This window comes from Fringilla coelebs (genome assembly GCF_963513975.1).
Source record: "Fringilla coelebs genome assembly, chromosome: 18".
NCBI lineage: Eukaryota > Metazoa > Chordata > Aves > Passeriformes > Fringillidae > Fringilla > Fringilla coelebs.
In genome coordinates this window covers 8,993,967-9,015,591 of record NC_140044.1, presented here as the reverse complement: position 1 = coordinate 9,015,591, position 21,625 = coordinate 8,993,967, and the positions used below count along the sequence as shown (strand labels likewise).

Here is a 21,625-nt window from a genome sequence, read left to right as displayed (position 1 = left end):
GGAGGGGCGCGGCTTCCCGGGCGCGGCGGCAGCGGCGCGATGGCCGCGTCCCCCGGTTCCCCCGGTGCGCTGCGCCGGGCTGGCAACGAGGAGTTCCGCCGCGGGCAGTACGGCCCGGCCGCCGAGCTCTACTCCCGGGCGCTGGCGCAGCTGGAAGCCGCAGGTAGGGCACGACCCGGGGCGGGCGGGCGGGCGGGCGGGGGCACCCCTCTGAATCGCGGCTGAATCGCGGCCGTCCCGCGTGTGCCCCGCGCAGGGGATGCCAGCGCCGAGGAGCGCAGCGTGCTGCTGGCCAACCGCGCCGCCTGCCACCTCAAGGACGGCGCCTGCAGCCTCTGCGTGGCCGACTGCACCAGGTGAGCGGGGGTCACCCGGCGGGGCCGGAGGGAGCGCTCAGCCGCTGGCCCCGGCGCGGTCGGGGCGGGCGGAGCGCGGCGGCGGCCCCGGGGCGCGCTGGCTCACGGCGCTCTCCCCGGGGCTCTCCGCTCCGCCGCAGCGCCCTCGAGCTGGTCCCGTTCGGGATCAAGCCCCTCCTGCGGCGGGCAGCGGCGTACGAGGCTCTGGAGAGGTACTCGCTGGCCTATGTGGACTACAAGACGGCGCTGCAGGTGGACTGCTCCGTGCAGGCGGCACACGATGGAGTCAACAGGTGAGGAGCTGCCCGGTGAGCGCGGCAGGGAGCGCCGGAAGGCTCGGGATGCGGCAGCTGGGTGCTGCTGCTCGAACCGTGCTCACTCCTGGCAGGACCAAGCTGGCTCCCAGGCACACGGGTCCCTGGCTGCGCTCCCTCTGCCTGCTAGTGCCTATAGTTCCTTCCAGGGTGCTGGTCGAGGTCTGGGAATGATTGCTGTGGGACTGCTTTTGCTTTGCTCAGTGCCTGGTTTAAACGAAATAACGAACTAAAGTTCTGTACCCTATCCTTTAAGCCTCTCTATGTTTACAGGCTGCTGTAGTCCTGTTCTTTTTCTGGTGCCCTCTGCTTGCCAGACCAAGGAGTGAAATGCATGTCTCATGCTAACCTGAGTAGTCACAGCCCCAGCCCGTGTCCTGTTGTAATTTTAGCCCTGCTGGTGTGAAGATAATCTTTTTGCAAATGTCCTGTCTGTAGAATAAACCTAGCTGAGATGCACGTAAAGAAATTAGCAAACAGAGAGATGCTGTTCTTCATACACAAGCCAGGTTACAAGTGACCTGGCTGGTACTGCGTGGCCCAGCCAGCCAGCAGCCAGGGTGACTGGGAGCTGTCTCTTCCAGGATGACTAAAGCCCTGCTGGAGAAGGATGGTGTGAACTGGCGTCAGAAGCTGCCACCAATCCCCACAGTGCCTGTTTCTGCCCAGACGAGGTGGAGCGTTCCTTCTGCCCAGGCCCCTGGGGCAAATACTCCTCCTGCAACTGCACCACAGGGAGAAGGAGGTGGGAATGTGCCCTTGAGCTGGGCAGAGAGCTCCCAAGGGTGATGAACAAGACAGCTGCCACACCTGCTTGGTGTGTCTGCAGCCAGGGCTGAGGCCTGGAGAAACCCAGGCCTGGTTCTGCCACAGCCTTTTTGGTTGATTCTGGTTTCTTTGATGTCTCTCTGTGTCTTGCCTCTGGTATGGGGATATTTGTTTTCTGTGAGGCTGTGATATTCTTGTTGGTTTTATAGAGTTCTGTATCCTTTCACACCATTTCCAGGCAAGACTGCTGCTGGCATGGAGAGAGCTAGAATGCTTAAGGAAGAAGGAAATGAATTAGTAAAGAAAGGAAACCATAAAAAAGCAGTCGAGAAATACAGTGAGAGTTTAAAGCTCAACAAGGAATGTGCTACTTACACCAACAGGTACTGTTCAGCTCTTTGCCCAACTATTTCTTGGCCCTGTATAAAAACCACCATGGTACTTCCTGGCAGAACTGTTTAATGTTTGCTCCCAAATGAATCAAAACCGCTCCCCCAGGCTCACACAGAACCCCTTGGAGACACTTCCCTCTGGGCTGCCAGGGGATTTCTCCCCTGACTGCTTTGTCTGACAGGACTAGGGTATGTTGAGTGGTCTCTGCTCTCCTACAAACCTCAGACTGCAAAGTACTTGTAAGGCAGTTGCAGCCAGCAGAGCAGGTGCTGCACTGGCAGAGGCAGGAGCCTGCATCCTCCACGTGCAAATGCAGGTTCTTTGTCTTTAGGGCAGGTTGTTCTAAATATCTTCTTTTTCTTTCTTTGAAAAACCATTTCCTTTTTTTCCCTCCCTGTAAATGAAACAAACTTGAGCTCCAGAGTAAGATGACACAACACACGGGGATGGTTTTGCAGCCCATCCTGTGCTGCCCTGCCAGCTGCTCTGTTGTGGCACTGGATGCTGCTTCCAGCCAGAGGTCTCTGAGCAGGTGTGTGTGTTGCAGAGCTCTCTGTTACCTGACCCTGAAGCAATACAAGGAAGCAGCACAGGACTGCACTGAAGCTCTGAAGTTGGATCCTAAGAATGTCAAGGCACTCTACAGGCGTGCTCAAGCACTTAAAGAACTGAAGGTAAGTCAGGAGTTTCTGAAGGGCTTTAGGCTAGGACTAGATGGCTGTTGATGCATGATCAGAGCCAGGGATACCCTTTAGGGCTCGTTTCTGTGCTAGGCAACCTCTGCCATCAGACTTTTAAGGACTAAGAGTCAGACATCACACTTTGCTGTTTGAATCTCATGAGTTTGTCAGCGTTAGGTCCTATTTCTAGAGATGCTGAAGGCAGCTGCTTTTCACAGAATCACAGACTATGCTGAGTTAGAAAGGGCCCACAGGAACTTTGAGTCCAGCTCCTCACCCTGCACAGCACCCCAGCAATGATCCCTGAGTGTTGTGCAAACACTTCTTGGGCTCTCTCAGGCTTGGGGCGTGACCACTGCCCACCCACCCTCTGGGTGAAAACCTTTTCCTAATACCCAAACCTCCCCTGACACAACTGCAGGCCATTCCCACAGATCCTGTCCCTGGTCACCACAGAGACCAGGGTTGTGTTGAGCTTTATCTTTTTGTCTCCTGAGGAATGCTGGAGTCAGTACTGGAGTACATATTGCATTAGTGTTGGACTCAGAACGCACTTGAGTGGTGAAATGATCTTCTCAGCCCTAGCTGGAACATGTTTTAGAACAGCTACATCAGTGCCAGTGCTTGAGCAGTTCCAGAGAGGAGTCACAGGCTTGACTGTGCTGTCTTTGCCTCTGTTGCTGGGTAGTAGTTCTGCCTTTACTGCTTTTTTAATGCACTACCATTTCTGTCATGGACATATTTTATGAAAAATGATTTTGTCAGGATTTTTCTCCTGAGAAGCTGAGAGGCCTCAGAAATGAAATGTAAAGAATAATTATCTGCTGCTGTGGAATGCAGCAGGTGCATCTTTGATTGGTCTCATGTGGCTCAGACTCTCTGGTCAGTCACAAGATTTTATTATCATTCCATTCCTTTCTATTCCTTGCTAGCCTTCTGATGAAATCCTTTTTTCTATTCTTTTAGTAGAGTTTTAATATATCATTTTCTTTTAATATAATATATATAATGAAATAATAAATCAGCCTTCTGGAACATGCAGTCAAGGTTCTCCTCTCTTCCCATGTCAGAGTTGCCTGCATATTCAACACCCCTTCACTTTCTAGGATTTCATATTAATGAAATAAAATATATATGAAATAAATGATTAATGAAGTAAAAATATAAAATATTCTCTTTCTAGGATTACAAATCAAGTATTGCTGACATCAAGAGCTTGTTGAAAACTGAACCAAAGAACACAGCTGCACTGAGATTACTGCAGGAACTGAACAGAGCCTAGGGTAACCAAGCAACAAGGAAAGCTTTCTTTTCCACTGCAGAGAGCAGCTTTCTCCATTCTGCTGTTGATACAGGGACCAGTCAATGCAGGATTGGTGTTGAAATCTATCTTCCAGTGCTGCTGAGATCTAAGAGGTTCTGTACCAGCACAGTAATTGTTAAGACATAATCTGTATCAAACTCTATCCAGCTGGCTCTATGATCATGCATGGTTTTAGTGCTCCTCTCAGGAGGCATTTAGGTTAAATTTTCCTGGTTGAAGTCAACTTGCCTCTAACTGTTGGCCTCAGGGACTCTTTACATGTTGGCTGAGATGCTCAGAAGTGGCTGTTCCTGTCTGAAGAGCTACAAGCAGAGGGGTTTTAGTCCTTATTCAGGTGACAGTTTTGCTGCATTTGTGCTGCTATTACTGAAGGAAAGTTGCTGCAAGAACTGCTGTAGTTGCCAGAGCACCACATACCCTTCTTGTGGCAGGGGCACAGCTATTGCACAGGGCTAAGCTTGTTCCCTCTGCCCCTTGCTGCCTGCTGGCCCTCAGCTGGGTTCTGCTGCTTAGCGTGGCTGGGCAGATGTTTACAGTAGCAGCTTTCTTTAATTATTCTGCACATTTAAAAAAACAGCAGCAAGTTCAGCCTGCCTTGTTACACTGTGCACTATTCTTTCACATTCTGGGTGCTTGGGAATTTTGCAATGGTTTTTTTGTCTTGTGTTTTTTGTTAAAAAAAAAGAAACCACTTTAGCTCCTCTGTGCCTTTTGGAGCAGTTGCTATGGGGTGTTACAGGGAGGAAAATAGACAGTAACACCCCAGCTGAGGTCTGGCTTACTACTTCAATGCATGTTTAAATTTCTCCTGATCTGATATTGATGGCACTGATTTTAAATGGTAGATAAAGAGATACTTGGAGTTACTTTGTGAACTGTTCAAACCTGTTCTCATTAAAGCCATGTTTATTTTCACTCTAGGACTGTGTTTTTTGTGATGGATGGAATAGGGGAAGGGAAACACTTGTTTAACCCTTTCAGACTGTCCCCTCTGTTTGTCAGAGGACTTCAGGCACTATACAGGGCTTTGCTCTTTCAGACAGTCACCTCAGCTCAGAGTTGCCAATAAAGTTAAGAGTTCAGAGAACCAGAAAGCCTGCAGCTCCAGGGACACTGGGGCTGGGAAAGGCATGCCAAGGAGAGCACAGCACTCCATCATGGTTTCCAGCCATTGCTCAGCCTTGCCCTCTGCCTCAGCTAGTAAGATGCTGGGCAATGCTGACCTGATCCAACTCATAATGCAGAATAATGAAATAATAAGGAGCTAGCCCTTGGTCAGGGTTCAAAAATATTTGTTTCCCACCTTGCATCTCCCAGCAGTGTTTCAGGCAGGTACCCCACTGAACTGAATTTTGAGAGCAATTGAATAGAGAACAATCCCTCTAATACCATTGAAGACAAAGACCTCTTAACTTATCCTGACATTAAACAGCTTTTTGTAGCTCCCAGGGCTGTACTTCATCAGCTGTAATGTGCCAGGTCTTGGAACAAGTCCTCCCTGAGGGGCACAAATTGCTCCATTCACTCCATTCCTGCTTCTAAGAGTGGCAGCTCCATTGATCCCACAGGCAGCCCTTGGCCAGGCTCTTAGGGCAGGTGTGAAGGATTCCAGGGTGGGGAGGACACAGCAGTACACAGCTCTGCAGAAAAGGAGTAGGAGTCCAGGAGCAGGACTGGCTTCACTCAGTGCAGAGCTCTGCTTTTGGCAGCCCTGCTGTTAGCTGAGTGGCAGACACCTGCACTGTTCAGCAGCAGCTCACTGCAGCACCCCTAAGCAGCAGCAGCCATCATTTCCTTCCCCTCAGAACAGCAGCTTTGTTTGTGCCTGATACCAAAGACTTCCCCAGCAACAGCAGCAGGTGGACAAAGGCCATGCACAGCAGTGAGACACTCCTGCAAGCTCAGGGTCACTTCTGCTCCTGCTGAGGGGCTGCTGGCTGTGCTGGACACTTCCCAGCTGGGCACAGGGCAGCAGAGGGGGTTTGTGACAGGGACACACCTTCATGTGCCCCACTCAGACAGCAGCTGCTCAATGCTCCAGCATTGCTGCCTCAGCTCCCTAAAGCCTCAGCCTGCAGCCAGGGAGCTGCTCTGAATCATTTCCAGGATCATCAGGGATGCAAGGACCAGCTTCACCTTTTCTGATCATTATTTTAAAACTTCTTGTCCTTGTTCACATCCTTTCAGAGGCTATTCTGCCATCCCTGTGTTCCTGGGCCCCATTGGCATTCCCTCTGGTTTTAAAGAAGGCTCACTCAGCACAGCAGCTGGCACTGTAGGTGGTGTCACAGGCACACCTGAAGTGCCCTGTTACACCTGAAAAAGGGCTGCAGCCAAGCTAAACAACAGCAGAATGGAGTTTACCTGTACAGCTCCATTCCAGCCCTCCTCATGTGCATTACACTCCTGAAAATACATGTTTTTCCTCTAGAGACCAAGCAGAAAAGCTTCCAGCCCATGACACTTAGAGAGAAATAACAAATCAGGGTCCTGTATGTTAAATGAATTACAGTCCTTTATAAGGATCTCACTGAGGAGATGATATCTAAACAGTGAACAGCTCAGGCTGAGGCATCCACTAAAAGGAAAATAAATATTTAAGGATGTCAGAGGAAGAACTGGTGAAATGAAGGTGAGAAAAAGAAATGATAAAAAGCCCCAGTGAAGAATCCCAGTGGAGCAGAGCAGACACCGTGCAGGAGCAAATGTGTAAGTGGTTCTATTAAAATGCTGGAAGGAAAACAAGAGGTAGGAGGGGTGACTCAGCAGGGAGCTGAAGTGAGAGTATGATACAGCACAGAAGGAAGATTGAGACAGCAAAATCACAGAAGCTGCACAGAAAGAAGGCGGGTGGTGCTGGTGGAGGTGTGCAGTCAAGTGAGGTCAGTGCAGCTCCAGCCTCAAGCACTGAGGAGTCTCCAGGGACTGAGATTCCTTTCCTAACTAAGAAGGGCAGAGCATTAAGGCCAGGGTGGTGACAGCACCACAGCGAGCACAAGACAGCAGCAGCAGGTCCCAGCTCCCCCTGCAAGCAGGAGTGTCCTTGTAGAGTCACGAATGCTTGCAGGCTCTCCAGTGACCCCAGGAACCTCTGCCAGGGACACACATGGGAAACACAGCTTTTGATTTACAGCTGCTCCACAACACCTCAAAAAGTGGATCTTGTGCACCACAGACACATGGACAGCCCCTGTGGTGAGCAGCAGGAGACACTCGAGACCATCGCTGCACGTCTACAAGGTTCATTACTAGAGGAGAACAGCAGCAATCAATCCTGTTTTGCTTAAATCCATCCTCCTAGGGAGTCAGAAAGGATTAGAGGAGCCTGTTGGTTGGCAGTTTGTTAATGTAATGCTGTATGTCCCTTCTGTCAGCTCTCCAGACTGACACCCCACCAGCACCACAAACTTCAACCACTAATTACTGCAGCCTGAGCCCATCCTTGCACCTGTGAGGAGCAAAGCCCTTGGCTGTCTTCCTGCCAAGGGAGCTATAACCCATCTGTGGGGGTGGAAGTATCAGTTCTTTATTAGTGTAAGCTACATGGACAAATAAAACTACAGAACCCAATAAATTCACTACAATGATGATTCACCAGCACTCATCATTTTCTGGGCAGCTGCCCCAGGCTGGGTTCCACACTACATTTCACAAGGTGCTTTCAGTGGTGAGAAGAGCTTTAATGTGAGGGTTTATACAGGTGCAGGAGGAGGCAATTCTACAGGGTTACAACACACACAGACAATAGGATGGGGCATGTGAAGACAAGCCAGGGTCACTCTATGGGCATGATTCCAACAGCATCGTGGGGTTCCTGCTCCTGTTCTTCAACAGCAACATTCTCAGGGCTTGCTCTCAGTGCCATAGTCTGCAAGAAACAGAGAACCCACACTTGTAATTTTCAACTGCTAAAGGAAGAGTTTCATTCAGAAAACATGAAATTCACCTGAACTTGGATCAACAGAGTTACTTTGATATCATAAGTCAAGAAGATATCTGAAATATCATCAAAGGGATACATGCAGTCTGAATTGCTTTGTTAGTGTGCCTATCCCAGCCTCAGCAGCAGGGCCAGCTCCCTCATCAAGCACACAAAGGATGTTTTATAGGGTATCTACTGTCAAGGTTCTGCAAAAAAACCACTGGGAATTCCCAGGAAAGATTGTGCTGATCTTCACTAGACCTACAGAAAAGCAAGGATCTTTCCTATATTCCTTTCTGGTAGCAGAGTCATTACCCTCATCAACATAGAAAGAGGCTACACAGGTCTCTGTGGTACAACTAAGTCCAGAAAATAGAGGATGCAATTTAAGAAATGGAATATTACAGTAAAGACACTGATACTGCTCATTAAACCTTGCTTGGCCTGGATGAGAAGCCCAATCCCCAATTGCAGAGTAAGAACCCAGAGGCTCTGAGCACAGCAGGGCTCTCAGCACCCACCTGGAGTCAGGGCAGGAAGGCCCCAGCAGTGCCCTTGTGGGGTGTCTCGGAGCTCTGGTGTGCCTGGAGAACAGTCACGGCTTCCTCGATCTGACAACAGAGCACAAGGGGCAGGAGTGGAGTTACTCCAGTGTAAAACTGCACCAGGAAGTCAACATTTCAGGTCCCAATGCTGCCTCCACACAGAGCTGCTCTCAAAAGGAATAATTACAAAATCCAAGCCTGCTGCTTCTGCAGGAGGCTGATCAGCCCAAAGACACTTCCTGTCTCTTACCAAGGAAAATAAAGGAGAGATGCCCCAGAATTATCAAGTCAGAACTTGCTAGACAGAAGTCAGATTTCACAGGTGAAGCTACCTGACACCACCCAGCAGAGACCAGGCTCCTCAAAAAAACCAGCAGTGGAAGGGTGAAAGCAGCTCCTGTCTCCAAGGAGCAACAAAAAGATGCAGTCAATTCACTCCAACTACTTTGATGGGAACCAAAGCTAAATATTTACCAGATTTAAGAAGGAAACTGCAGAAATACTGCAGAGAGGCAGCAGTTTGTCTGGTTTTTATTCTGAGCAAATAGCATCTTCCTGGCTGCTTCCATGTAGAGATACCACCCTGCTTTTCCCCTCTTGCTTCCCAGCCACCTCCAAACCAGCCTCAAGCTCGGCCTGTGCTTTCAGGGAGCTGCTTCCAGCTTCTCCTTTTGCTGAAGGCAGGCAGACTTCCAGGCACTGGGTGTGGTGACATCAACCCGGGGCTCCTTTTTCACTTGAAAATAAAACCAGCAGCTACTTGCTTTTCCTACAGTGATCCCAGTGATCCTGGGCTGTGCTCCCCTTCCCTTGCAGGGGCAGGAAATGCAGGAAATCAGCCCTTTGGAAGGGGATTTGTCTTGGCACCGGGTCTGTCCTACCTTGGAGCGCAGGGAGTCTGGGGACTCCAGGAGCAGCAGCAGCTCGGAGTTGTCAATCTCCAGCAGCATCCCAGTGATCTTGCCAGCCAGTGAGGGATGCAGCGCGTGGATCAGAGGGTAGAGGCGTTCACCTGCTCCAAACAGCAGCCAGGACATGAGCACTATGCCAGCCCTCAGCACTTTCAATCCCACTGCAAGCCCTCCTGCCCGCTCAACTGAGCTGGGATACAAGGGGGGTGATGGTGGTGGAAAAGCCGCTGCTCACAGGCAAAGCTGCTCCAGCACACCTCAGCCACAGGAGGCTGCTGGGTGAAGTCAGCAGCAGGCACCTGCAGTGGGCACAGGGCAGTGGAGCTGTGCCCACCCTGCCCACCCATGCACAGTTTCTGCAGGAGCAGTTTCCTCTGGGAACAAAGAGCTGGTCTGTGACTGCTGTGCTTTGGCCAGGCCCAGCAATGCTGTCCCACACCAGGACACTGCCTGCTCCACCTGAAAGCCAAGGGCTGTGTGGCACAGCTGACCCTCACCCCTATGGCCACCAAGCTGTTTATCAGTGCCCAGGAGCAGCAGGGCAGGATGGTTCAGAGCTCAGGGGAATTGCAAATGTCCTGGCAGCATAGGCAGGCTGGATGGAGCTCTGCCTCTCTGCAAAGCTTCACCAGACACTTCTTACTGTCAGGCAGCTCATGCAGACAGGGAGTGGCTTTATTGCTCCCATCCAGTTCCAGCATAGACTGAATTTAATTTTTTTTTTTTTTTTTAAGCAGCATAATATCAGAGCAATCCCACAAAGCCTTACAGCTTCTCCCAGCAGTAAATTTTACCCTGGTGCATGCAAGCCCATATGTCCCCAGGGCCCTGCAGCTGGACCTGCTCCAGCAGAGCAGCCTGGCACCCACCAATCATTTGCTTCTGCTCCTGAGGGGGTGCTGCTGCAAGCAAGGATGCTGTCAGTGGCTCCTGCCCCTGGATATGCACAGCAGGTTCTCCCACCTGGGGGAAAAACAGGGAAGAACAGCAATCAAAGGCAGGAAGGGATGTGAGTTACCTGACTTGCAGGAATGGTGCTCAGTACCAACCACAACGGGGCATTTCAGCCTTCCAAGATGCATTGTCTGCTTGTGCTCAAACACCAGCCAGCAGAAAAGCTGGAGTCAAGCATTAGAGCCGTGTGGCTACTGGATCCACAGAGCCACTCTCAAAGCCTGGGGTCAGCAGTCACATTACCCCAGAACAAGACCAGGAATGCCACATTTTGGTGGCTGCAGAGCACTTACCTGTGGAGCTACCACGGGTGGCAGGTGCCCCATGGGCTGCATGTTCCTGGCAGATGAGGAGTACTTGTACTGCTGGGCACCCCGTGGCAGGGCAGATGAGGAGGGCACCCGGGCACTGACTGTCTGTGTCCCGATGTTGGCTGCAGTGGGGACAAGAACATTTGTGAGGAGGAGTCCTTAAATGCATGCCTGTGCCAAGGAGGCTGAAGCCACGAGGACAGTGTGATTGTTTGGAGGGCCTGAAGAGTCTACATGGGCTCAAAGCAGCCCCCAGGTGACAGGCAGCTTCCCCAGGACAGGCAGGCACTGCTGCCCTTGGGTGGGGGGGTCTGATGCTGTGCAGAGAGCAGGAGAGCTGGCAAAGGCACCCACAGCTGTCAGCTCTCCTCCAGAAACCCATCTGCATCAGCAGCCAGAAAAGGGGAGCAGCACTGGGCAGGGTGGGCTGCGAGACCCTTGTCTGCCAGCTCATCCTGAAGGGAGGTGAAGGCAGAGAAAGGAGAGGACAATGACAAAAGGAGAAGGGACAAGTCACAGACAGCCCTCCTGGTCCCACAGCTCACTTCAGCAATTAGACAAAGTGACAAAGATAACTTTGGGCAAAATCCCATGAAGATGGGAAGGCAGTCACTGCCCCAGATGGCCATGTGTGGAGGGGACAAGGTCCCATGTCATAGGACCCCAAGACCCAGGGCCAGCCTCAGCACAGCCAGGCACTGGGGATGCCAGCAAGGTCTGGTTCTCAGCTCCAAACCCCTCTAACATGAGGCTTGGCATTGGCAGCAGTTCAGCCAGAGCCTGTAAGAGCCCCTTCCTGCTCCCCAAAGATCCTTTCCCACCCTCTGCCTTTGTCCAAGCACTAAGCCCAGGTGCTGTGGCTGCATCACCATCTGCTTTAAAGATCATATTCAAGGCCTAGCTACCAACAAGACCAATCTACACATCAGAAACCTGTCCCATCACCTGAAAGATCCCAATCTTCCCCAGAAGTTACATACTCAGTTCCTACAGACATTGCTCCAACTCCATCACACCATCAGGCTCCTCCATGAGCAATCCCACAAACCAACCCATCCTGATTGGAGACCTCAGCTCACAGTAAGCACCCTTGCCACTACGGTGACATCCCACAGTGACACCATGGGGGTCCTTCTGCCACTCACCCACTCTCTGGGCCTGGGGGGGCACACGGGGCACCTGGGTGGAGGCTTGTCTGGTGGTGCTGATGTTGGACAGCAGGCGCCGGGGCGGCACGGCAGCCCTCAGGATGGGGGTGGCTTCAGGATACACTGCTGCAGAGAGAGAGACAACACACACAATGAAGCTGCTGGGTAGCAGAGGCGTGGAAGGAGATGTGGGGAGAGTGACCGTGGCTGGGGACATTTCAGGAGCACCTCACCTCTGGTGTCACTGCCAACATCTCACCTCCCAGTGCCCATCACCACGACCCTGCACCGAACCCTTGCACACTTTTCCAAGACAAACCCCCATGGTTACACACTCCCTGCTGCTTTTAAGTCACAGGCTGAGCCCAGCTCATGCCAAGAGCCCCCAGGGAGAGACAGGCAGACTCACAGGGAGGCCGGGAGGGCTGCGCACTCCAGCGAGTGGCAGGGCGGACGGGGACAACAGGGCTGGGGCCGTAGAAGGCAGCTCTGGTTTGTGGCTGGGGAAGAAGAACACATCCAACGTGACTGGGGAGCTGAGCTGAGCCAGAACTAACCCAGAGCCTCTTGGTGGCTGCTGCACACAGACAGACAAGCCAAAACCATGCTCTGCAGGGTGCCAGAGCGCTTTAAACACCGACCTCCAGCCCTGCTGTCAGCATGTCCGCCAGCAGCTCTACTTCATGGCTCCTCAGGAGCTTCTGCACCTCTGTAGCCCTTCTCCCTTGTTCTCCATGCTTCCCTCCCACCAAACTCCTCCTGCCTTCCTTCCATAGCAGTACCTATGAAACCCCCAGCCCATCTCCTGGAGCACCTGCAGCCCACCCAGGCAGACCCTGCTGGCTCCACAGGGTGTGCCCAGATCTGCACAAGCCAAGCTCTGCTTCTCAGCCCGACTGCCGCCCCGCTCCAGGGCGGACTTGGGTCCCTGGGCAAGGCTGCCACTGGGGAGCAGGACTCACCTGAGGCATGGGGGGTAGGAAGTACCCTGGGGGGGTCTGGAAGGAGCCCAGGAGAGGGCCAGGCAGGGCCCTCATGGTGGCCAGCCTCTGCATGTACTGGTTGGTGAGGATGGCTTTCCGCTCCTCTTTCCTCTGCGCGAGCGCGACGTAGAGAGGCTTGGTGCTGACAATGCGCCCGTTCATTTCTGTCACGGCCTTGGTGGCCTCCTCTGGGGAGGAAAAACATACAAACCCAAACCCTTTGCTGCGGCCACCCTCTGTCATCACCTAAAACGGGATTAGAACAAGACAGCTAAGTCCAGAGATCGCTGCAGCATCCACAGAACACAGTGTGGGGTTGTGCGTGTGTGATCCAGCCACGGGCACCCCATTTCAGCCCCCACACCCAGGGTGGGATGGATGGGACTGCACCTCTCCCACAAAAAGGTTTCTCTGGGGAAGGGCTGGATTTGCTCAGGCAGTAGGGTTTGGGAAATGAAGATGGCAGAGTCTGGACCAGCCCGAGACTGGGAGCCTGTGATTGTCCAGGGGGAAATCTGTGCCTCAGTCTCACAGGGGCCATGGGCCAGAAATGCTCTGGTGCTGAATCTGCAGGAGCCAGCAAGGGATGGGGATCAGTGGGACTCTGTGCCCTGACAAGGGCCAGGCAGCATCTGTTTCTGGCAGGCTACAGGTAACTGACCTTAAAGCCAGACCATCCCTTACATGTTGCCTTCCAGAGAACCCTGACACCAGTGCCAGTGAAAAGAGTGACACGTCCATGGTGTTCCAAAAGGCCAAACACCAGCCTGTCACCCCACTGTCCCGAGAGAGGTGACTTGTGGGTCATTTTCATTTGTACCAGTGTCACAGAGCAGCTGGGCAATACTCAGAATGTTGCAGCTTTAAGGTCCCATAACTGGCACCTCACCAGGGCTGGGGTAACTCAACAAAGCTATCAAATCTTTGCTCCTCAGGAGAGTGTGGGGTGAAGCAGCATGTCCCTTACACCTGGCTTGAGGTACAAGCCATCAGCAGGGAAGGGTAATTCAACAGGATGATAATCCCTATCCATCCCCAAGGGCTGAGTACACTGGTTTACTGACCCCAGGAGCTCCAGACCCTCACCTTGGCACTGGTGATGGTGCCATAGGGGGAGAACTCCTTCCTCAGCCTCTCGTCATCTATTCCATCATCCAAGTTCTTCACATACAGGTTGACCCCCTGCACACAGGTGAAAAAAAGTAGCCTGGGATCCCAAAGTTTACAGCAGTTTGTCACCCTGGATGCACATTTCACCAGCAGCTCAGCTGGAGGGTGGGACATCCCCTGCAGAAGCAGTGACATGGAGAGGGGCCAGGACCGTGCATAAACACTCAAGTGCATAAACACTTCACCCCAAGTGAAGAGGGCACCCACACCATCACTGGGAACCTGCTGAACCTCATGAAGCTGTCTCATTTCCAGATAGTAGCAGACCCATGTGTTCACCCCCCAACATCATCCTGGGTTTAAATCTCTCTCCCCTTTCCTGATATTGCTTCCCAGGACATTCCCAGGCAGTGACCCCAATTGCAGGAGATACCCCACCATGCTGATCTGCCCTGGAGAGCTCTGTGCTGTCCCAAGCTGAGAGCATCCCTGTCGCAGACCCGCAGGATGGAGCCTCCTGCTCTCCCTTACCTGGTACCTGCTCACCCTCTCTTGCTTCATCTGCTCAAATTTCCTCTTGAGCTCGCTCTGGCGCTCCAGCCGCTTCTGGGCGCGGCCCACATACAGCACCCGCCCGTTGATCTCCTTCCCGTTCATGTCAGCCACCGCCTGCCGGGGAGGGAAGGGCTCTCAGCTCAGCAGGAGCCCGTGGCCACAGCTCTGCTCTTCACCCACCACCCCAGGGCAGGCCCAGCACAAGCAGAGAGCTGCTCCCCCTTGCCAGGTCCTGCCCATCCAGGTACCCAGCGCCAGCTCCCAGACAGGCACAAAGCTGGCGAGGTTCCCCCTGAAGAGAGGTGGGGACATCACCAGGTGACAGTCTCAGGAGAGAGATGGGCAGTGAGGAGGCTCTTGCCTTCTGGGCTTCCTCGTGCTTCTCAAAGTTGACGAATCCAAAGCCCTTTGAGCGGCCACTGTTGTCCATCATGACCTTGACACTCAAGGTCTTTCCTGCAGCAGGGAAGGAAAGCACAGTGTGAGGGGTGCCCAGGGAGGGGGCGCTGCCAGCGTGCCCCACTGTGCCGGGAGCCACCAGGGAGACCAGCCCAGCGAGGACACTGGACAGCCAGGGCGGCTGGAAGAGCCCAGCAGGAGGACAGACAATGGGATCCCCAAGAGGCAGGGACAGGAGGGTGTGAGGTTTGGCGAGGCTGATCCCTCCAACCTGGGCTGCTGCTCTCATTGCCCTGGACTCTTCATCCTCCCCAGCCAGTGCAGTGAGTTCCTTCAGCTAGAAAATCTCACCTCCTTTATATATGAACACAGATTGGGTTCATATGAAGGATAACCACAAATTACTTGGGATGACACTGACCAAGTTTGGCCCATGGATTGGCACAACACTAAAACCCATCACAGGACGCATCCTCCAGTAGTGGACCAAACTGAAAAGCCTGTTTTCCTTACATTCAGCCTCAACAATTCTTATTCCCAGGTTCCTGTAACCCCACGGCATGCTGGTAACAAGACAATTAAAAAAAAAAACTATCCACGAAAAAAACATACTTTTTTCCAAGACAGCATCAAGTACAAATTATCCTCTGTCACAGCAGGAAAGCATGTGTAACATCCTGACAAATGAAGTGACTGCAGTCCTTTATGTGGGGGATGTTTAAACAAGTCACATCTCACTAAGAAAAGGGGCTTGCTATTTCAGCCAAGCATGCCCCCCACTTCCTTTTAGGCCGCCCCAACTCCAGTTTATCAGGCACGAGGATATTTCAACAACTGCACTCACCAAACTTGGAGAATATTTCCCTCAGTCTGTCATCATCCATGTCATCCCCAAAGTTTTTGATGTAGACATTGGTGAATTCTATTGCCCTAGCCCCAACCTCTGCCTCGCGCTCTTTGCGGGATTTGAAGTGACCAACAAACCTGTGGGAAGGAAGGAATAGGCTTCAAACCCCTCATGTCCCTGCAGAGGGAAGATGGACTCAGGCACACCTGTCTCAGCACAGGCCAAGAGAGATCACATCACCTCAGGCCATGCTTTGCTCACCCACAGACTCACCACGAGTTTCACATACAGCACCTTCAGCACATCCCACTCTGGTGTACATATACCCAAACTCCCCATTGTCACTGCCAAAAGTAGGGATTTGTCCCCCCAGGAGACATCAAGAGAATTCAAAGGAGGCCACCACAACAAAAGACCCCAAAGGATACCACCAAGTGCCAGCTCTCTTCCTCCAAAGTGTTCTCCAACACTCTGGGCAGCCCTGGCCTCTGTGGGATGTGGAGTGAGGTGAGGCAATGCCAACAGAGAGAGGAACAACAACAAAACCTCTTCCTGCCCAGGTTATCTGATGGCAACAGCCAAGATCAAGGAGCAGCTCCACTTTGTGGGCACTCATTACACCTCCTCGGCAATAAAACCCAGCCTGGGGCTGGACTCCTTCCCCACCATCTGGGAGCAGCTCCAAACCACTATCACACTTCCCCCAGCACCCACCACAAGTGACTCACTGTCCCAGAGAGCAGCAGAGCTGCTGTGCCCAGCAGGGATGGAAAAGGGAAGGACACAGAGCAGCAGGAAGGGGATGCCTGAGCAGGGCATGCTTTTACTGCCAACAGTGGACCAAGGCAAGGGAGGAGCAGAGACAAGTGCAGAGCCCAGACTCCTCTCTCTGGCACTTACACCTTCCTGTCATTGAGCAACATCCCATTCATGGTCTCAATGGCCCGAGTTGCTGCCTCGTGCGTCTCAAAGTGGACAAAGCCATAGCCACGGGATCCATTTTCATCACAAACCACCTACAAACACAGCAGGAGGGGCAAAGGAAAGAGACACACACTGCTTTTCTCCATGTTTGTACATGAGCACATCACAGGAAAACCCAGCCCCATTTTCTCTCCCTGACATCCTGCTCCCACTGCAGCTGAGCTTTGTCAGGGAGGTGGGCAATCCCAGGACCAGATCCATGCTGCTTTATGTGATATCCAGGAACTTAGGGCTCCCCAAGACCCACATGCCACTGGTGCACTGAGCTGGGACAGGATGACACATAACATCCCCGTGCAGGGACTGGGGGAAAAGCCCCCATTCTGAGGGAAAACATAGCAAGGCCTTTTGGCTTCAAAGCAGCTGGGAATTTAAAGGAGATGTTGTGGGAAGTGAAATGAGAAAGGGAATTCCAGCTGGCTGAAGCAGCTTCCATGAGCAAGCTCTGCAGCAAGTCCCCTCCTGCAGGGCTCTGGGCACACCTACCTTGCATGACAGGATGTTTCCAAAGGTAGAGAATGTGTCATACAGGGCTTTGTTATCGATGGAGTCATCCAGGTTCTTGATGAAGACGTTTCCAACCCCTGATTTCCTGAGCCCGGGGTCCCGTTGGGACCACATGATGCGGATGGGTCGGCCTTTGATCACCTCGAAGTTCATGGTGTCCAGGGCTCGCTCAGCTGGCAAAGGCGGGGGAGGAGAGGGGAGGAACAGACACAGATCTGCCCCACATTCTGCAGCAGCTGAGAGGGGCACAGGAACTGGGGACAGGGGCTTGTTAAGCTAAATGGCATAGGCAGCTCTGCCTCCCCACCCCTCCAGCCACACCACTCTTTGGTTAATTACTTTTATTCTTTCCAAAGCATGCTTGACTCCCAAGGATCAACCATTTCACAACAAGCTCCAGTCTGGCACATGCCCAGCTAATTTACCCAGTAAGGATTTTGGTCTCTAGGGCAACTAAATCAACACCTTCCCATCACTACAGCCTCACTTCAGCATAGAACAACTTCCAATTACAGAACTGTGTCATGGCAATGCCTGCCAGGGGAGTGGCCTCACTTTACACTGTGAGCCAGTGGGCAGCTGGGTACCCCAGGGGAAGGGCAAGAAGGGGTTTTGGTGCCCTTCTCTGGTAGAGAAGGAGGAGGGAAGCAACTCTTGTAAGTCACCTTCAACCCCTCACCAGAGCCCAGCAGCTGCATCCTTTCCCAGATGCTAAGAAGAGATGGAAGCAGGATGGGTCACCACCAGAGAGCAGACTGGGATTAGTTAGAACCAAGTCCCAACAGCGATGCAGCCATTCAGACAACTGCTCCCCGCTCTCCCAAGGCCCACCCAAGTCCCTGCTGTGAGGCAGTTCCTCAGAGCTGGTATGAGGAACCTACCATCCACAGGCTGCTGGAAGTTGATGTAGGCGTAGCCCAGTGAGCGGCGCGTGGCCACGTCCCGGCACACTCGGATGGACATGATGGGCCCAGCAGGGGAGAACTTCTCGTAGAGCATGGCTTCGGTCACATCTGGGTGCAGGTCTCCCACATAGAGAGAGGCTAAGGGATAGCCAGGGCCACTGGCATTCATGGTCACCCACAGAGCTCAGCTGCAGAAGGAGACAGACCCGAGGCTGCAGGGGACGGGTTTCAGATTGCCTGTGCAATCACAGACCCACACTGGGGCTGGCCCCACTGCAGCAACACAAGCCAAAGCAATGCCCTTCCCTTCCCACCAGCAGTACTAGGATCAGGAATGCCCCAAGGAAGCTGCAATATAAAAACTTTCCAGGATGTAACAATTTTGATGCAGAAGTTGAGCTGGAGTGGTCTGCACCTTACAGCCCTTGCACACCCTGGAAGGATGCAGAGGAACACACTAAACACACAGAGATTTGCTCCTTAAAACACACAAACCCCAAGAAAAATAAAATGTAGTTTAATTTCTCAGAATATAAACAGCCCTTCTCCACCAGAGACTTCCATTTTAACTCCTTAATGGCTCCCTCCAGCCAGAGCAGAGCCAAGGAATGGGGGTTTGTACTGATGGTGAGGGAGCAGAACTGCAGCCCACGTGCTCCCCGCAAACAACTCCAACAAGGCAGACACAGGGTTTTAGCCACCCCTTCCCAGTTTCTCGGCTTGGTGACTACTGTTCCCAGAGGAGGCAAATTGATGCTCAGTCTCCGCCTGGTTTCAGCTGAGTACACAGTTCTGTGTGAAGACAACAGTCAGTGCTTGAGACCCCCGGGCTACTGCCTAGGAACACAGAAATGCAGGTCTTGCCCCAAAAGCGTATAAATACATCTTTGGGGCTCTTACCTTAAAGCTCAAAAGTCCGGAGACACTTGTTTAGACACCTATAGATACCCAAAATTAATACACATATATAGAAGAGGCGCATCGAGCAATCCCCCAGCCAAAGGGGGGTCCCTACGGCGGAGCGCGCACCGGCTCCGTGACACAGCCCCGCTTCTCGCACCGCCCTGAGTCCCCCCAAAAAACCAAACACAGGGTAACAGAGCAGCCCCAGCGCCCCTTCAGAGCCAGCGGGGCACGGAGGGGAGGGAGTTCAAACGGGGAGGAGGCGCCCGGGGCGACGATGCGGGGACCGGCCGGGCAGAGGCGGCACAGCCCCACCGGGGAGCCCCGGGCAGCGCACAGCGCCGGGCACGGGCCGGGGCTGCGGAGGAGCGCGGCTGACCCTGCCCGAGCCCGCCCGCCCCGGAGAAACAGCCCCGGCCGCCGGAGCTGGGCGCTGGGAGCCGGCCCCGCACTCACACCGAGCGCTCGCCGTGGCAGCACCGCTCCACTGCGGCTGCCGGCACCGGCCGCCTCTTCCGCGGCGGCCCCGGGGGCGGGACGGGACCCCCGCCCACCGCCCCACCCCGGCCAGGTGCGGCCCTGCCCCGCCCCGTGCGGAGCGGAGCGGACACCCCGCGGGCAGGGCAGGGCAGGGCCGGGCCGGGCCGGGCCGGGCCGGGCCGGGCCGGGCAGGGGCGGCCCCCGCCGAGCTGAGGGCTCAGGGGCTCAGCAGGTGCAACGCAGTTCCTCACCTTTGCGAATCGCAGCTTCTGCGCGTCTCCTGCCTTCCCAAAGGAAGGGCCGGGCCATTGCGCTGCGTGTCCCACCCACGCGCTTTTAGGAAATCGCATTCACCTTCTGACATGTAATTCTCTGAAGTTAAGGAGTTCAAGCAGGAGCCGTACGCAGCTGGGTTACAAATCCCTCATCACCAGGCACTCATGCATTTCCGAACTCCACAGCAATCTCCCTCAGGACCCAACAGAGAGCCAGGGAATATGGCCTCTGCTATCATCACCTCTTGTCTGTATGGCCCAGTAGTTCTGTAAGCTCACTTTCACCCACTTAGATCGCACCCCAGCTGTTCTGCACGTGATTGTGCTGCTGAAACGCGGGATGAAAGCACACAGGAACCTCGAGCCGCAGGCAGTGCAATTCCTCAGCAGCTCCCCGGCATCCGGCTCCACCCCATCCTGCACCCTCGGAAGGGTCAGCTGCGAGGCAATCAGGACAACCATCACCTTCACAAAAGCCTTCTGGTGGTTTCCCACACCAAGAAGCCTCACGCGAAGGTCAGATCAGCATCAGCACCAAGAATGAGAAGCTGCAGCAGCAACAGTTGGATGAGTCAAACATGTTGAGTGCACCTGGACTCTTTCTGTGGCTGGGCCAGCTGCAGTGCTTTTCCCCAGAAACACAGAATTAAATAAAAATGGAGACACCCCCTCAATCATCACGGCTGCAGACCAGCCTCCTCAGCTCACAATTTCTTCAAAAGAGGATGGGAGATGTTATGTGAAAGGACTAAGACAGGAGGTGGTCTCTGAACAGGAGCAGCTAGCAGATGCGGGGATATTTCTTCTCAGAGCTGACAATGCCATCAGCGTGAGTCAGACTGGGAGTTGGTGCACACTATAACATAATTTAAGATGTGTGGTATGTGCATACATTTAGGTACGTCCATGAAGGCTGAAGAAAATGACAAAGTAGCAATAATTACAGACATGGAGGGACCACGTACAAGCCATGGCACAGGTCAGAACAGCTGTCAAGCAACAGCTGGTTAGATTTTGTCCTAATGCCTTCATTGGTCAATCAAGAGCAGCCAAGTGACATTTTCCACCATGCACACTTGTGTGTTGCTACACTCTGGGAGCAGGACCTAGCTTCCGTGAAGCTTTCAGGCTGCCTGGTATCTGCTGCCATCCATCCCTTCAAGTGCTCTTATGTCCAGTGCACCTCTGCTATTTTGCACTCTTGGTGCTCCTTTAGCACAGCCCAGTGTGAGACAAGCAGAGCTGGGTGTGCAGAGGTGAGGCCAGCCCTGTGTACAGAGCGGGTATTTAAAAGATTCCCAAGAAAAATCACTAAATGTAACCAACAGGCTTTTCTCATTGACAGTGTGTTTGACCCTACAATATGCAATGACTCGTGGCAAATGAAATGGTTATTTAGAGTTGCATTTAAGCCTTGCAATGGCAATGTATTACAAGTATGCCCTTGATGAAAAAGAAGAGAACAGTGTTTTCTCCTCCAAATCTGGGAGGGTGTGTGGGAAAGTCTCTCGTTAAAGGAATGAGTAACTCAATATTTGTAAACCATGAATCAACTCACACGATCCACAAACTGAAAACTGAGTACAAGTGGTGATTTTACTACCACAGGTTTCAGCACTACTACAGCAAAGACAACAGACAACCAAATGATAAAATTTTTTTTTATTATTCACTTTTGAATTCTTTTACACTTTCCTGATTATTTTGTGTAAGGTGAAACTAGAACTGTTTAAAAGACATACACAAATCTAGTACATCAATAACCAGGTATTTCTTTTTGCTATACTATTCTCACAACCACGTGTGTGCTAGGCAATATAACCGTCACAGAAGCAAACTTTAGGCAGAATACTGGTCAGTAAAAACAAAGCGAAAAGAGCTACCAGATATACAGACAGGCTCGGTTCCACATTCACTACTGCATTTATCAAGCGCCAAGTATTAACTGCACAATTTGTTCAGCTAGGAGAGGGGAGTTTTAAAATCAGTGCATGAAATTCTCTTCAGCAGACAGATGGACAAACAGATGGATCCTATACCTAAGTGGAATG

The 21,625-nt window shown here is 52.7% G+C and overlaps 2 protein-coding genes across 2 annotated transcripts; one reads left to right on the top strand and one right to left on the bottom strand.

Moving 5' to 3' along the window:
• Window positions 1–17: 17 nt before the first annotated feature.
• TOMM34 (translocase of outer mitochondrial membrane 34) lies at window positions 18–4,750 on the top strand. The gene is made up of 7 exons (XM_084218011.1): window positions 18–163; window positions 257–356; window positions 497–649; window positions 1,255–1,415; window positions 1,677–1,821; window positions 2,379–2,505; window positions 3,695–4,750. Exons 1-7 carry the CDS (start codon window positions 40–42, stop codon window positions 3,791–3,793), a joined length of 909 nt encoding a protein of 302 aa, XP_084074137.1. The 5' UTR covers window positions 18–39; the 3' UTR covers window positions 3,794–4,750.
• Window positions 4,751–8,284: 3,534 nt separating this feature from the next.
• On the bottom strand, window positions 8,285–18,085 carry PABPC1L (poly(A) binding protein cytoplasmic 1 like; the record flags this gene model as incomplete). Its single annotated transcript, XM_084218092.1, has 14 exons — window positions 8,285–8,368; window positions 9,184–9,314; window positions 10,083–10,176; window positions 10,461–10,600; window positions 11,624–11,752; window positions 12,036–12,126; window positions 12,589–12,855; window positions 13,696–13,791; window positions 14,251–14,388; window positions 14,636–14,730; window positions 15,518–15,657; window positions 16,421–16,536; window positions 16,991–17,184; window positions 17,893–18,085. 14 exons carry the CDS (start codon window positions 18,083–18,085, stop codon window positions 8,285–8,287), a joined length of 1,908 nt encoding a protein of 635 aa, XP_084074218.1.
• Between the last annotated feature and the right edge of the window lie 3,540 nt (window positions 18,086–21,625).